The sequence below is a fragment of the Henckelia pumila genome, chromosome 1 (assembly GCF_033568475.1).
Source record: "Henckelia pumila isolate YLH828 chromosome 1, ASM3356847v2, whole genome shotgun sequence".
NCBI classification, from domain to species: Eukaryota; Viridiplantae; Streptophyta; class Magnoliopsida; order Lamiales; family Gesneriaceae; genus Henckelia; species Henckelia pumila.
In genome coordinates, this window is record NC_133120.1 from 95,954,664 (window position 1) to 95,972,656 (window position 17,993).

Consider the following 17,993-nt stretch of genomic DNA (forward strand, 5'->3'; position numbering starts at 1 on the left):
TTATTTTATTTTTTTTCTTGTTAAAAAATAGCTTTTGAATGTTATTTACGTACGATATTTTTTGGCTCCCGCGTGTTGGATTAAATTGAATGATCGTAATCACAATCACCAAAAAGGTAACAAAATCTCATGTTCGATTATGTGAAGATGACAACGATAAGGTAAAATCTATATAATTTTTGTACTTTGTGTATGTAATTTGACTCGTTTTTAAAGACTTTTTTACATCACAGTTCCATAAAAATATGATTTAAGTTTGACTACTTCTTGGTATATCGAAAGTCATATATTTTCGATATTTTTGAGTCAAACGTCAATTTAAGTGTAATATTTCGGTGAGTTGGAATTCAAGTAAAATATTTTATCATTAAATCCTAATAATCATTATAATATATAATTGGATTCATGTAGATATTACGGATATTAAATGTGATTTTAATTAACTAGATTTTTTTATTTCATTGCCGCTAAATTTATACTTTGTAATCAGTCAAAGAATTAGAATGTATTTCATAATTAATTTGTCATTCGCAATATATATTATAGAAATATCATTAATGTTTTTTCAAAAAAAAAAAAAAAAGAATCGGATTTGAAATGATTATGTGTAAGGTGGAACTGAAAGGATACGATATACGCTACCTGATACTAGCGGCAATATCTATAAAATTTATTAATATTAAAACTCTTCCACTCCATGCATAAATTAAATGGGGGGTGACTGTTGGTTTAAACTTTAAATAAATCAAGAAGATTGAGAGAATAGATCTGCGACACAAATTAATTTGTGATACTGTAGGAGTTTTTGTGTAGAGAAATATTTTCATTTATAATATAATCGTTAGTGTAATGTATTCATTGTTGCGTGTTTGTACACTTGTTTTAGTTAGGAAATCATTGTTATAAATTTTGACTTTAGTATTTTATATAAAAATGTGAACATTTATACATATTAAAAATATTTGTGATTGTTTTTTTTTTTTGAGAGGAAATATTTGTGATTGTTATATGTTCTGTATACATGTTTTTGGACGACGTGATTTTTTGTTAAAAGAAAAATAACAATGCAAAATATATTTTTAATATAACACACATATAATGACATAATATAAATTTAATCAATTTGAACCATAAATTTAGTTTGTGTTGTCGTACACTAATTTATAAATTTACAAAATAGAAGATGAGAAAATAGACGAGGATAGAGCCAAAAAAAGATACCTAATAGTAATTACTATTGCAAAAAAATATATAATTGATAAAAAAAAATTCTCCCCCCATAGAAGCAATAGCAAAGCAGTTTACGTTTATCATTTTCAGGAAAAAAAAAAAGAAAAGAAAAAAAAAAGCAGCTGACATCATTTTAACATTCTTTCTCAAACATATTTTTAACCCAGTTTCAAATTCTTCTTTACATATTATACTTTAGACTCTAATAAAACATATCATAGTCCTAGCATATAAAATAATCAAATAATATTGCAAAAATCAAATAACCCGATATATTTCAAATACCATGACATCTATGATAAACAAAAAATGTATCCTTCTGAAAATCAATCACAATCAAACATATATTATATTCCCAACTCATTTTTGAAAAATATATGTAGAAGAAATACTTTTCAAAAATTGTGGAAATACAACCTAAAATATTGAAAGGGTTTGACGTCTCAATTACAGAAATACCAGATATAAAATTTCAGAGGTAGTGTTATTTTCAGTGTTGTCAACACTTCGAAAAACACTTATGCAGCGGAATAATTAAACATAAAATAAATAACACAAATATTTATGCACAAATAATTAATACTTGTGCGGTGCCTCATGGCAAAATGATCACTAGAAAAACAAACGAGTTTACAAAAACCAACTAGTGAACATATATGAAAACCTACTTTTCTCAACAAATTGAGAAAATAAAGAACATCATAAAAACTAGTAGAAAATAGAATAAAAAAACCAATATGATGTTTAACACATGTGGCGAAAAACAAAAACCAAGGAACTACTTTCGAATCAACACTTCACTCGCGTGATTCTTCAAGTGTCTCCAACAATTTACGGCAACACGGTTATTCGGCAACGATCGGCAATAAAGTTTCTTCAGAAAAATCTCGATCAACTCTCAAATATATTCTGAACTATTCTCTCTGTGTTGATCTCGCCTCGTTGCTCTCCCTCTCGTTCTGTAGGATAGTGTTCTTAAATAGATCTTTTTAGAAATCCTACCAAAAAATTCAAACACAAAAGTTGTTAGGATAAAATATTTGATCAACAGACTTGATAAGATATAAATCATCTCTTTAAACAAGAGATAAGTTATTCAACTAAAATATACACGAAAAGATAATTATGATAAGATTAATTTAAACTTATGAGATAACACATGTTAAAGAAAGGCAAAATTCTAAAATTTTCAATTAGAGAATAACGTGATATACACGTTCTTTCAAATATCCTTTATTATCAGTGAAGCTAATGCAATATTTTGACCACAGCCATCCAAGCCAGAAACATAGAACAGGTAATTGTTTCAAACGGAATAATACTGTAGTGCAAGATCCTTCTCCGGAATATAAGATATTTCCTCACAGGCAGTATCCATACTGCAAGAAAAGAAAATGAAACAATGTTTATGTTTTAACAATCATTTGCCTCCGTTGGTTCGATGAATCCGATATGTACTGATGGTATGTTGGAGAAGTTTAACATATGTTAAAAGTATCCGGGCGCAGGATTAATGAAGTTCTTTAATTCGAATAGTTTACGTGTATGAAATGGTGGTTTGTTTGACAAGGAGAGTGTCATTTCTTGAGTAGTTGAGTAAAGGATTTGTTTGTTAAAACTGTGTGTATAGTGTATTGAGTGATATATGCTGAATCCTGAAGTTATTATGCATTCAGATTTTGACGAGATTGAACTCAGTGGTTCACGAAAATCATATCCGGTTGTTGTCCAAAACTGTATCTGCTAACCATGAATTTAGAGTAGTTGCCAAACTCATTTCTTCTTTGTGTGCCTTATGAGGATTAAACCTGATTGTTTGTTTTGCTTGCATGACTCGTATGCATATATCATATGGCATCACATGGATAATTGTAACTGAATTGGCCAATTGGGATTGTGCATCAAACTTGACTTGAGCTGTTCACTTTGAATATGTTTTAGTGTCAACAGTAGGACGCAGAGCTAGCTTCTATACGTCGCCATTAATAAAGGATTCGCGTGATTCAGGGATCACGGCTAGAGGCAGGTTCAGGATTGTATCGGAGCTGACTGATATTGAGATTGCTCCTAGAAAGCTAGAGCCATGCAGTGCTGTTGATGTACAAAATTGTTCTACTATATGTGAAATTTTTTTCTACGGACACTATCTTTCATCAGATGATTCAATCACTCAGCCACAATCGAGATAGTTGTCTTTAGAAACATAAGAAGATAAATTGTAATTTATTTTACAATTTTTCGTGTAGTTATACACATCGTAGCTAATCCACAACAAAATCAGTATTTGACAATCATTTATTTATTACTCTGATATTTTGTGGAACATACTAGGGGCATGATTCTATAAATTATGCAATACAACTTTTGCAAAACAATATGACGTGCCTGAAATTACATACCAGAAATCATTAGCATTATTGTTTGTTGCCTGAAGATGCCTGAAATTACATACCAGAAATCATTAGCATTATGTGCCTAAAGCTCCATCGTCAGGCAACAAACAATACATGGTGACACCGTCGGCCCTGTGAATATTGTATTCCTTCTTTGCGTCCTCTTCGTTCAAGTTTCAGGTTGGTTTCAGCAAATGCAGCCTTCTCAGAAGGTTCCGTTGCCCATTATCCAAAGCCAATCAAGAGCGACACCAGAAAAAATACCTCCAAGAAGAAACAACACCAGCAGATTACCCAATGCATTCTGCTCTGGTGCCTGAAAATCGAAAACCTTTGTACAAGTTAAAAAATGGGCAAGTTCTAGGAGTCTAGCATAATTTCATTTATCAAAACTTGCCTTGTAACCCTTAGGAGCAGTCGTGAGAACACACACTGTGAGGTACCCATTGGTTAGGCCTAGAAAGGACACAAGCACTATCATCCACCCTTGGTCTCCATACTTTGCTGTAAAGTAGAAAGCTGGAATGAGCAAGTAACGTGCCAATGATGCCATCAAAAGACCCTTTCGTGATTCCAGTTTGATACTCTTGATGAGAGGAAGGTATCTCGCTATAAGATCCCACACATTGTACATTGCAATCAGCACAACAGGATACCTGCGTACATAAAAGATGACACGGTCTAATCCTCATAATTTCTAATGAAGCGTAACAGTCGTTTCTCCTTGTTTTTTTGCATTTACCAGGATCCCAGATGGTGTGAGCCGGTGTTTTCGTACAGGAATCCAGGAAAAATCGACAAAGTGAGCACAAATATTAAGTAGACATCCAGTGCATAATCAATGTTTTGAAGTAACAACTGTTTGTTGCTTAGGCGATCATCTTTATCATCTTCACCCTATAAACGAAATATGTAATTTCATATTTGAAATATTCACTCAACTGAAGAGAACATGACTTATTCAAGATTATTTTCTTTACCGTTTTGTTGTGTACGGTGTCAATGCCAGCAGCAGCAAGATCAGCAGAAACTGTTTTTGACCCTTCAGAAGCTGCCTTTTTACGATAGTACTTCACAATCGGTAGCTTAGCAAAGACGAACGCATATAGGAAAATACACATAAACTCCAAGAATGTCGAGATGGCAAGAAACAACACTGCAGAATCAGAACAAAACAACATTTTTATCATCTGAATTTAAATGAACGCGATAATCTTGTCTCATTTGGAGAGGTCCTGAGTTCAACTTACTGATGCCTTTACGAAGCCCGTTGTTCGTTTTATCAAATACGGCTTTAGTCATTAGCCTCAGGGCAGAAGTAAGTGCACCAGATGCAGCTAAGCCAAATAAGAATGACTGCGGATTCAGACAAGAACACAACCATAGATATAACAAATTTCTGTTATTTATGTCACAATGTATAATCTAAAGTGCCCAGGGTGTGAAAATAATTTACTTGGACGAATTCAGGACACATAAATGACAGATCCCCGACCATTCCACCTTGAATGTGGGCATCTGCGATACCAAACGCAGCAACAAAAAGACAGATCCCGATATAATTTCCAATCCCTCCTTTCCCTGATGATCCTAGATCTATCTGGTAAAAAACAGCAGGTGATAAGAAAACATGAAGTAAAATGAGTTCAAATTTTGATGAGAACTGCACTCACCAGCAAAAGTCCAAAGGTACTCAAGCAAAAAAGAATATATCCAAACAAGTTACGCTTCCGTGTGTCGATTCTTGCCTCATTATAAGCAAGAATCATCATTGTACCAAGCGCAAACGGCTGATAAACAAGGGTGAGTACCCTTGCAGGATGGTAATTCTGCGACATAAGAAACTCGAACGAGTTAAATTGTTTTTCCTTCATTGAGGGGACTAGTTTAATCTAATCCAATTACCGGGAACAAGTTGTAATAGTAATCCCCTATTGTTAGCATGCTATTCCAAGAAATAAGGGATCCCATTCCAAGAAAACAGCAGACCAGAATTGCCTTGTACTTTCCCTGAGATTTATTCAATGAAACAGATTGATATTTGAATTAAACACACATCAAATTTGCAGCAAAACAATGGAAGTAGAGAGAAAAAAAGAACACAAACCTCGAGCCTGCTGGGACTGGTGACCTCACTAGTCTCAAGATCAGTAGGCATAGTTCCTCCTCTATGAAAAAAACAACTGAACACTTGAACGGAATTAGTACGAGAACAGTTTCAGACTATCCCATCAAAACTAAGTCATAAATAGAGGAAACAAAAACCTTTTTTACATCGCAATAGAACTTTGGAAAACATCATTCAGCTCAATATTACAATGCCTGAATTCCTCAACATATAACAGATAATCTGTCTACTACTAACACAACTAATTGTAATAGCAGTAGTTATAACAATCATCTTTTCAGATAAAAAGCCTCAACCCACCTCAATTAGAGTCAAGATTCAGCAATACAAATGGATGAAAATGAAACAGAAGCACTGTCACACAAAGATGTATATATAAAATCAGAATGAAGTTCCAGAAGCAAAACGAGAGATTTATTGGCTTCTGAAACTAAACTTTTGCTTCTAAAAAATGAGTCGATGACTAGCATAAACTATTTTTTCTTTTTTTGATGGAAACTGACATAAACTAAATTGGTAACGTCTTTGAAAGAGATGTTGACCTAAAGTTTGAACAAAAGTGAATAAAAGATTCATACTTTTGAGGCAGGGAACAGTAGATAGTTTAGGAAAAACACTTATTTTTTTAAAAAAATGTTTTTCTTAAAAAGTTATGTGTTTGGTTACCATAGTCGTTTTTTAAAAAAACAATTATTTAAGCCTAAATAAGTGCTTTTTTAAAAGCCAAAAATTTTGGCTTTTTTAGCTTCTGCTTATGTTTTAATTTAAAAAATCATATTTTTAACATTTATCTAAACAATAAAACTGCTTCTGCTTTTTTTAATAAAAGCACTTTAAAAAGTTGAACGTATTTAAGTGTTTTTTTAAGCCAATAACTTTTGTATCTAAACGGACTCTTTAACAGATGATTTTTTCACATGTCCCCGCACACACACACACACACACACACACACACATATATATATATATATATATATATATATATATATATATATATATATCTAATTTTGATAACACGTGTGCGCAAAATTTTTGTAAGCGACCATTGTTAGTATCAAAACTCTATTTACATATATATACATCTCATCTATTGATTATTCAGAGAAGATAAAGCATTACGGGGCCAAGTATTAAAAACCGTTCCCTAACACTCCAATGGATGGCGATAGATTGATCCAATATGGACACGATAAATAAGAACGCATTGATTGGGGTTGAATATTTATATACACACACAAGTCAATTATATGATATATTTTTTGTATCTCATGATTTTGTAATAACAAGCAAAGTTTTGATCTTTCATATATTGTGAGTTTTAAGGTATTTTTGTTTTTCATCTAGAAATTTCATGGAGTTATTGATTGCAACCATCACCACCAAATTATAGACTCCACTAACTCTTACGAAAGTCGGAAGGAGTGGATATACATACTGAGATACACCTTAACTTTTTAATTTGTTCGAAGAAACAAAGCAAAAGTAGCAAGGAGTCGTTATCTTGGCATATATTTATTAGAAAAAAATACAAAAACAAAAATACATCATCATCACGTTTCATCACTTATTTGAGGCCGAAAGGGGGGCTCTAAAATTGAGTCCACAAACCAAAGTAGCCCAATGCTTTGACCCGCCCATGTATAATTTGTAAATGAGTGAAATAAAATATAAATTCCGCGAGTCCGAGTCAAAGTTGATCAAAGCACCGTTCTGTTCACGGTATTACTAATATATGTATAACTCATCTCATCTCATCTCACGTTTTTCTCATCATATTATTTATCTATATATTAACTGTAGTGACCCTGACTCGGATCACCTACTAAACAGAACTTAGGCATGTAATTTAACTTAATTAAACAGAAATCAGAATTCAACTGCGGAAACCATAACATTTATACAATTCCAAGAAAAGAAATCTGTAAATATCCAAAAAAATATACAACCAAATCGAATAGCTGTATAAACCCAAAACAACAGAATAAAAACCTAAACGAAGTTCCAGCTGATCAACCACTGCCTAGCCCCTCTTGGATCCACCCGCCTCGTCCAATCGCAAACCTGCCCCATGGAATAGGGTGTCCAGAAATACAGAGTACGAGACGTGAGCATAAAACGCTCAGCACGAAAGTATGAGTATACATGCATGCAAAGTGAACTCCCTATAAACTCGAGGTCAAAGATCAGATAGCAAAAACAGACCGGTCCCTGGTATGTAGCACTTTGTGCCGTCGCTTCAGGAGGTGGCTCCCATACCAAAATACCAGTGGATATGCCGGATCCAAATCGATGGAAGTCCAACCACTAACAGGATAGGGTAAAACCCTACTATAGACATCTCGAACGAGATAGCTCAATATGCAAATGTATGCAGCATAAATCAATGACATATAAATCATGCAGTCACATAATACATGCATACTCAGTCAGGATATCTCGAACAGTACTTTCGTACCTCAAATACTAGGCAAGTGCTATCAGCCCTAGGTCCCACGCCTATAATCCGCGCTACATTGCCAAATGATACTACTATCATTATAGCGCTCTAAAAGCCTTAACTAAAATAAAGCATACTCCTAAATATTTTTAGGAAGCAAAAATTATACCTTCGTCCGTCGTAAGGACCATAAGATTCGCCAACAAAATGTTCCCTGTCGCAGACTCAGTAGCTCTCCCACCTTCAACTGTCGGTGTAGTGACCCTTACCTGGATCACCTACTAAACAGAACTTAGGCATGCAATTTACTTAATTAAATAGATATCAGAATAAAACTGCGGAAACCAATAACATTATACAATCCCAAGAAAAGGAATCTGTAAATAATCCAATAATATACAACCAAATCGAATAGCTGTATAAACCCAAACAACAGTAATAAAACCTAAGCGAAGCTCCAGCTGGCCAACCACTGACTAGCCCCTCCTGGATCCACCCTCCTCGTCCAATCGCAAACCTGCCCTATGGAATAGGGTGTCCAGAAAACACAGAGTACGAGACGTGAGCATAAAACGCTCAGTGCGAGAGTATGAGTATACATGCATGCAAAGTGAACTCCCTATAGACTCGAGGTCAAGGATCAGATAACAGAGACAGACCGGGCCCTGGTATGTAGCACGCTGTGCCGTCGCTTCAGGAGGTGGCTCCCATACCGAGATAACCGTGGATACGCCGGACCCAAATCGATGGAAGTCCATCCACTAACAGGATAGGGTACAACCCTACTAACAGACATCTCGAAAGAGATACAGCAAGATGCAAATGAATGCAGCATAATATCATGGCATATAAATCATGCAGTCACATAATACATGCATACTCAGTCAGGATATCTCGAACAGTACTTTCGTACCTCAATACAGTGCAAGCTCTACCAACTCTAGGTCCACGCCTATAGTCTGCTCTACACTGCCAAATGATACTACTATCATTAAAGTGCTCTAAAAGCCTTAACTAAGCTATTGCATACTCTTAAATATTTATAGGAAGCAAAAGCTATACCTTCGTCCGTCGTTAGTCCTTTGATGTCGATGCCTCCAGAACTTGGGCACAACTCCGCTACGACTACTGAACGCCTCGCCGACCTCCGGACCAAGCCTAAGAAGACTATAACAGCTCCAAAAGGACTAGAATGGAAAGGAGAACTCGGAATTGGCAAATGAAAGTGAAGGCTCGGCCTTCTATTTATAGACAACGATCGGAACTTCCGATCCTTGATCGGAACGTCCGAACCTCGATCGGAACGTCCGATCCTGCCATCGGAGCTTCCGAAGATCCTGATCTGCCACGTGTCAAAATATCACTTGTTGACTCCGGATAGGGGTGATCGGAGCCTCCGGTCCTGATCGAAGCTTCCGATCCAACCACACGTCATGCCTGACGTAATAACATCGGTGCCTCCGATCGCTCATCGGAGCTTTCGATCCTGTTCGGAGCTTCCGATCCGTCCGATACCCAATTCAATTAATTAGCATTAATCCTTTAATTACTCAATTAGGGTACGGGCTACTACAGTCGGAGTGCAGGAGGAAAATACAGCTTCTGAAAAGCTGTGCGGAACTCGGCCCAGGTGGCCACTCCTCTCGCCGTAACAAAGGGTGCAGAAGTAAACCTCCACCACCTATGAGCTCGCCCATCCAGAAGATATCCAAGGGTCTCCATCTTCTGCTCCTCGGTGCAGTGGAAAGTTTGAAAAGTCGTCTCCATGCGGTCTAACCAGTTCTTCGCATCCTTCGGAGACTCACCTCCAACCAAGGGCTTAGGACCCATCTGCAAGAATCGGCGCACGCTAAAATGGTCCTCATCACGATGACGATGATGATGGTCCCGACGACGCTCACGATCGTCATCTCCCCAGCGTCCACCTCCACTACCATGGCTACTCTGGTCATCGTAGTTCGCCATCTACAAAAGTACCTCACGGTTACCTTATGCAGAATCTAAATCCCAAGAATACTATGCATGTCTGCTACCATACTCTAGTGCTGAGCGTTTTATGCTCACGTCTCGTACTCTGTGTTTCTGGACACCCTATTTCATGGGGCAGGTTTGCGATTGGACGAGGCGGGTGGATCCAAGAGGGGCTAGGCAGTGGTTGATCAGCTGGAGCTTCGTTTAGGTTTTTATTCTGTCGTTTTGGGTTTATACAGCTATTCTATTTGGTTGTATATTATTTTGGATATTTACAGATTTCTTTTTTTGGGATTGTATAAATGTTATGGTTTTCGCAGTTGAATTCTGATTTCTGTTTAATTAAGTTAAATTGCATGCCTAAGTTCTGTTTAGTAGGTGATCCGAGTCAGGGTCACTACATTAACTATTTATTTTACATCAATCAAATCATTAATTATTTATCTCATATTGATTTAGTAGGTGATCCGAGTCAGGGTCACTACATTAACTATTTATTTTACATCAATCAAATCATTAATTATTTATCTCATATCAATCAAATCATTGAATTTAAATTACTATATTACCCCTTATAAATAATATAATTTTTATTTTATTTATTATTAAAATGACAAAATAGTTATTTAACATTTTTATATAAAATTTAATCAATCAAATCAAATAAACCATAATCTATCAATCAAATCCAATATAATTTTAAGTATAATTTCTTATTTATTTTTTATTACATTATACTACTTATTTATATATAATTACTTATATCATACCTCAAACTAAACGGTGCTCAAATGTATACACAAAACTACAAGTATGATTTTGAACACGAATGTCGATCAAACCAATCGTATTATTGTTATTATTATTATTATTATTATTATTATTATTATTGAAATAGCTTGTTTTTTATTAATTATTTATTAGAATACGAAATTGATGTTGGGTGGGAATGGGATATGTTTGGTACAAACCCAATTCGCCAAGAATGTGTTATACGTATGCGTGGAGTCAAGTCCAATAAATGTGGGCCCATCGTTTGTTGGTTTAGGCTTCCTCCTAGTCCCGGGCCTTCGACATAGCCGAAGCATGTACAAGTAAATACCGTTTTTTTTTTTTTTTTTTACAATACAAGTATATTACCTTATTTTTTTTCTAAAGAAGATAATAGCATTAAACGGAGTTAACAACTATTACATTGGAAATAAAGGAAGGTGAAGGGGAAACACGACCTTCCGAATGAGACACAGAACCTACTGCCCTAGCTAAGGCGTGAGCAACTTGGTTCGCTGATCGCTTGACAAAAATAAACAAACAAGATTGAAAACCTTTGGCAAGGAATTGGCAATCTTCAACTAATAAACCCAAACTAGACAAATCAGACGTCGAGGTATTTAAAACATCAATTACAATTTTTGCATCTGATTTTATCTGAATGTTAGAATGGTTCAAATCTTTAAGCCAGCTTAAAGCCTCCCGAATTCCCAAAGCTTCCGCAAGTGTAGTGATACTCACTAAAATTTGATGACCCGAGTCCCACTCAAGCCCAAAGCTTTAAGTCTAGAGATGAACCTGAAATCAAGCAAATAATGTTAGAGGGGGCCGGGAGGATATTCCAGCGTAGCCCCTCCGACGCTCAAGTCAGGGACGTGAATGAATAAGAGAAAGAGGAGCTTGGGCGCCCCTCAAAATGAAAGTGAATTGAATTGAAATGGAAGGAGCAAACCCGTATTTATAGGAGGTAAAGTAGGGGACCACGAATACTTTGTACGGGACCACGAGCGTGTAGTTCACGCGCCTCTCTTTTTAGAGCTCGCCCTCCAAAGATAACTCAAAACACAAAACCAAGCTTGTCCACCCTAGGGGTGGCCCGCCTTAGGGGTGCCCACCCTGAGGCTCGCCCACCCTGGGACTCGCCCACCCTAGGCGAGCCTCTCCTCCACTACCTTCATATATACTTTCACTCATCCCTTTCAAATTGCCATAAGCTTTTGACTTACCTTAGAGACCTCATGTCTAAGGTCCAACTCGATGGAGCTCTCCTTCATCCCTTTAGGAGCCAACATACATCTTCTTTCATAATCCCCTGATGGGCCAGTCCTATCTCTAAAAATGAGACTCGGACCTTAGTCTTTGGTTATGGGCCTTCATTGGGCTCAAGCACTTGATGGGCCTACTCATGGGGTATCACCAGTCTCTCCCTCCCAAGTCGAGTTGAATCGCAGGTTCAAAACTCGATTGTGTGAATTTCAAAGTCAGGACCTTTATTTCTTGCATTCTTGTTAAGTTAGGCATCTGGGGCTAGCGATTCAAAAATTTCTCTAACAGACCCGAAAAATTCGCGGTGCGACCAATTGACGACTTTCGCGGGATTAGTTGTTTGGGTTGAGGGATCGGGCCGGTGGGTGCGGGGGCGGAGCCCCCGCGGTATGGACCTTAAAAATTTTGAAATACTATAAAGATGAATTGTAGTTTGTGAAACCTTTCACGCATCCCTAGGCCCATCTCTCACCCTTCACTTTAATGTTTTGGATTTGGATGGATGGATCTTCCTCATCTTCATCTATAAATACTCAACATTACCTTCATTCTTATTTTTCTTCTCCTATTTTTACCCCAAGCTCGCCCCTGCTCGCCCAGCCCTCGCCTCATCTCATCACCCAAAGATCTCGCCCTCTCCACTACACAGCCTCGCCCCTGCTTACCCAGCCCTCGCCATAGCCTCGCCTAGCCCACACCACAACCTCGCCCCTGCTCGCCCCTTGCCACTTCGCCCACGCCATCTTTCAGCCTCGCCCCTCTACCTCTTCGCCCAACTCACAACCCTTTAGCCTTCACCCTCTCGCCTCTCACACAACCCTCGCCCCTCGCCCATCTAGCAGCCTCGCCACTCTACCTTCGAAGCTTTGCCCCCTTCACAGTCCTTGCCCCGCCCTCGCCCCATCACCCCGTCACAAGCGCGCCTGGCCCAGCCCTCACCCTTGAATAATCCACGCCCCCTTCATAACCTCGCCTCTTGCCTACCACTTGTTCGATGAATTGCTCGGCTCAAGTCATTCGTGTTGGATAGCTCTCACCTCCACTTACTCGGTTTCTTCGCTCGTTCCTTAGCTTTTTGTTTCCATCAATTTTTAAAATTATTCGGTAAGTATTTTTCTTCTCCTTAGCAAGTTAATTTTGCTTGTGTTCCTTAGATTCCTTTTGGAAATCATCTTGAGCTGATGTCTTCTTCCGAATCTTCCAATTCTTCAAATGATTCCGATGAATCTAGTGATTTTGAGGAGAGTAGTGAGACCAAGGAAAGTAGTGAGTCTTGTGAGACCGAGAAAGTTGAGGAAAACATAGGCCATAGTCGTCCTGGAAAAGAAATTCGTCATGTTCAACGACAAATGAACATTGCTAATGCCGACACCCTTTGGTTTGGACACTTGACCTCCACCCTCAAGCCTAGTTTTGAATCCATCCTTAGGGCCTTAGGACACATTCCTGACTCCCACCATATCATAATCCCATCTTCGGAAGATCGCCCTTACCTAGCTTCCCCCGGGTATTATACATTCTTCCAGCAGCAGCTAGAGGCGGGTCTTAGGTTCCCTATGCCAAATTTTTTCAAGGATCTCAGTAGTTACTATCAAGTGCACATCGGCCAGTTATCACTGATAAGTGCATTTTGTATGCATTATTTCATGTTATTTTTATGTCTATTTTGTGTGCATTCATATTATTTTTATGTGTTTTAGTGCGTGTGTGTGTATTTCACTCCTTGGGTTAATTTTGTAGGAAAATATATTTTTGAAGAATGAATTTCGGACCAGCTTTGTTCAAAAAATCAAATTTAATTTTAGAGAGCTCCAAATCCGATCTGCACCGTTCCGATTGTATTTCAAGATGCTTGGAAGCTGCTGTCCAAATTTCAGCTCAATCCAACGGCTAGATCTCAAGATATGAATTTTTGAAAATCGTCGCTCGGTGCAGAATTTTTGTACTGCGCGCGCGCGCATGAGTTTCGTGTCCAGCCTTCTGTTTTTATGTGTTGCGCACGTGCGAGGCCTATGCCGTGCGCGCGCGCATGTTTGGAGGTCATATGTGCTTCAAAAAGTCATATTTTATGAATGAAATTAACTGGTAGGCGTCCCGGACCATATATATACAAGATATAACATATTTTTGAGGGTTTGAAAGTTTCAGAGCACAGACAACGCAAGAGGAGGCGGCTACAAGTCTTGGGAGAGAAGATTTCTCTTTTCTTTTCTTCTTCTTATTTTTATTTTTGAATTATTATTTTTAATTATTGAGTAGTTTATTTTCAACCAAGACGACGTGATTGGGCCGAACAAATTTATGTAGAAAACTTGGATGTTTGTTTGGGATTTTTTAGAGTTGATTTTATTTTATTGATTGTCAGATTTATATTTGTCTTGTGAATAGTCTGATCAACTATTTGCTTGCATGTTAATCAATTCCAAATCGACAGAGGAGGTTTTGATTTTGATCACTCTGATAATTAACATATTGTAAAACCGACTAGAAATAGAATTCGGTTTCAGTGTGCGGTTTAGGTGTAAACTGAATTTTCACAAATATTTAATGCATTCAAATTTGATTAGAATTACGAAAGATTAGTTCATCAATATTTGAATAGGTTTGATTATTCTAGAAATAGACATTTGAACAAATTAGAAGAATTCTCGTGAATTAAGATTAAATCTGAGTCCTGAATCGACTACATGTTACGTGATTTGTTCGGTACCTACGTGTGTCTTGGTTGTCTTTGTCTTAATTATTTTTAACTTCAGTTATTTTTATTCTTATTTCTTAATCAGTTTTTATTTTATATTCTTATTTTATTTAATTCAAAATCCTTCTATTATTTTTTCTAGATTAAGTAAAATAATTAATTCTTGATAATTGACTGCAGTCCCTGTGGGATCGATACTTGAACTCTCTGTCCACTTTACTATTACTTGACCTGGTACGTTTGCCAGTAGATTTATATCACACCGATTTAGCCGGTCAAGTTTTTGGCGTCGTTGCCGGGGACTGTTTAGTTAATATTAGGATAGATTATTTGATTGAGACTAGATTTTTTTTTTCTTGCATTTGTTTAATTATTTATTTTAATTTTAATTTTATTCTCTTTTGCTTGTGAGGTACTTGGAGATGGACCATCGACAGGTGTTCACAAGATTGTGATCCTTCACTGCAGGTTTGGAGTCACCAATATCCTCCAGATATCAACTCTAAAAATTTTGTGAACCAACCACCAGAGCATCAAAAAGAGTGTATAGGGCATTCCGAAGATTATGTGGCTCAGTTGGAGAATTTTTTGCGGCAACAGACAGAGACAAATCAATTTTTAGAAAGCCGCATAAGTCTTTTGGATGAACAGATTGCGCTTATTAGAGAACCAATTTTGGATATCTGCCAATTGAGTGAAGTAACTGAGCCAGAGCATGAAGAAATCATTTTTGAGGAATCTTCTTGTGAGGATGAGCCAAACATGATAGTGGAGGAGGAAAACCATTCAAGGAGAGAGATTTTACCTCGTCAGTGGTCGTTCTATGTACACCGTTAGAAGATACTTTATTGCCATTGACGCCAATCTCACAATATTCCATCCTCTATGACCTTCAGCCTAGATTCGGAGTCTCCTTCCAAAAAAAAAACTTTAGAACAAGTGTTGTTGGACCGACGAGCTCACAAAGTATATATCACGCCAAGCTTGAGGGCGAAGGAAATCAAGACCCATACGTAGAGTTGTATGATTCTTACTATGGGCGGCAGCCGCTCTTTGATGGTTGCTTCTGTATAGTCGGGCATTAGACTATAAATTTAGCGCCGACTGGGAGGCAACCCAGTGTTCTTTATTTTTGCTTTTTATTTTATTTTTGGTTTTTGTTTTTGTTTTTGTTTTTGTTTTTGTTTGATTTTTGTTTCTTTCCCATGCCAGTTGGTCGTGCCTGCCGATATATACAATCTGCTGCTGCTGTCCCAGCTGATACTATCAAGAAGGAAGAGGATGCATCGAAAACCAGGGGAGTGTTATTTTTGTTCTCATTGTGTTTTTGTTTGTCTTTGCATTTGTGAGTTTGTTATGCATTCTGTTCATTGTTCTGAAGCATTGAGGACAATGCTTTGGATAAGTATGGGGGGGTAGACTAGTATTGCATTGTCTATGTGTTTGTGTTGCATCTGTCGTGTTTCGTATTTCTTTGCATACAGTTTATTTTTGTTGTTGTTTGCATTGTTATGAGTAGGATGAATCATAATAGCCAATGATGATGAAGTTTATTTGAAAAAAAATAGATTTTTGAAAAAAATTTGCTCTTGACTGGACATGAAAAACTGTAGGTTGAACCGTGAATATTTTTAAGCACTAATGTTAGACCAGTGAATTGTAGCAAAAGATTTGATGAAGTTTCTATCTGTTTGACCATTGCACGGCAATAGGTGGTTTGTGGATCTTGATTGTGTTCTATGAATTTTGATGAGGCTCCAGTTTACACTTATGATCTTGGGCGCACCTAGAAAAAATTTATATACAATTCCATCCGGGCCTTGAAAGGATTAAAATCCTAAAAAATAAAAATAAAAATTAAATTTAAGGCTAAGTATGCGGATTCAATGGGATTGATGCTTCATCCGGGCTATAGACGAGGGGATTAGAAAGAAAAAATAGAATAATTTTTCGTATCCTAGCCAGTTATAGCTAAGTCAGCGGGTAATTATTGGGGCTAATTCAATACCGGGTGCAAAATCCGGAGGTGTGTAATTCATTATCTCAAGGGAGGTGGGTTTAGTCTAGAGGTCGTTGGAAGGAATGGGCACTTGAAGAGTGAAACTTGCACTGATTTGTCATAGGTCGCCAAGCAGTTTTGAAACGAATTCGGTCTAAGTTGTATGAAACTGGAATGACATTTCACACACACACATTCACGTTAAACCGAAGGTGTATTATGAAAAGTTGAGAGCATGTTTGTGTTTTTTGTTTTGTGATTAAACTTCTCAGAGGCTTTGCACATTTATGAATCGTCCTTACTTATTTTTTTGTTTGCATTTTTTTTTTTTTGCATGTCTTGCTCGAGGGCGAGCAAGAGTTAAGTATGGGGGTGTTGATAAGTGCATTTTGTATGCATTATTTCATATTATTTTTATGTCTATTTTGTGTGCATTCATATTATTTTTATGTGTTTTAGTGCATGTGTGTGTATTTCACTCCTTGGGTTAATTTTGTAGGAAAATATATTTTTGAAGAATGAATTTCGGACCAGCTTTTTTCAAAATATCAAATTTAATTTTAGAAAGCTCCAAATCAGATCTTCACCGTTCAGATTATATTTCAAGATGTTTGTAAGCTGCTGTCCAATTTTCAGCTCAATCCGACGGCTAGATCTCAAGATATGAATTTTTTAAAATCGTCGCTCGGTGCAAAATTTTTGTACTGCGCGCGCGCGAGAATCAAGCTCGCGCGCGCGCGAGTTTCGTGTCCAGCCTTCTGTTTTTATGTGCTGCGCACGTGCGAGGCCTATGCCGTGCGCGCACGCGTGTTCGGGAGTCATATGTGCTCCGAAAAGTCCTATTTTATGAAGGAAATTAACTGGTAGGCGTTCCGGACCATATATATACAAGATATAACATATTTTTTAGGGTTCGGAAGTTCCAGAGCGCAGACAACGCAAGAGGAGGCGGCTTCAAGTCTTGGGAGAGAAGATTTCTCTTTTATTTTATTTTTCTTATTTTTTTTTGAATTATTATTTTTAATTATTGAGTAGTTTATTTTCAACCAAGACGGCGTGATTGGACCGAATAAATTTATGTAGAAAAATTGGATGTTTGT

General features: G+C 37.1%; 1 protein-coding gene across 3 annotated transcripts; it reads right to left on the reverse strand.

Moving 5' to 3' along the window:
* Positions 1–3,497: 3,497 nt before the first annotated feature.
* LOC140889165 (equilibrative nucleotide transporter 3-like) lies at positions 3,498–6,259 on the reverse strand. 3 transcript variants are annotated; one of them, XM_073296885.1, is made up of 10 exons: positions 6,052–6,259; positions 5,731–5,791; positions 5,529–5,633; positions 5,297–5,452; positions 5,080–5,223; positions 4,874–4,979; positions 4,604–4,779; positions 4,366–4,520; positions 4,021–4,279; positions 3,498–3,939 (listed from the first exon to the last, which is right to left on the reverse strand). In XM_073296885.1, the coding sequence occupies exons 2-10, from the start codon at positions 5,779–5,781 to the stop codon at positions 3,829–3,831; spliced, it is 1,263 nt and encodes a 420-aa protein (XP_073152986.1). In that variant the 5' UTR covers positions 5,782–5,791; positions 6,052–6,259; the 3' UTR covers positions 3,498–3,828. The 3 variants fall into 3 exon arrangements, with proteins under 3 accessions (XP_073152986.1, XP_073152974.1, XP_073152980.1); XM_073296873.1 differs by having other exon boundaries at positions 5,731–5,806; XM_073296879.1 differs by having other exon boundaries at positions 5,731–5,806; positions 5,889–6,259.
* Positions 6,260–17,993: the final 11,734 nt, after the last annotated feature.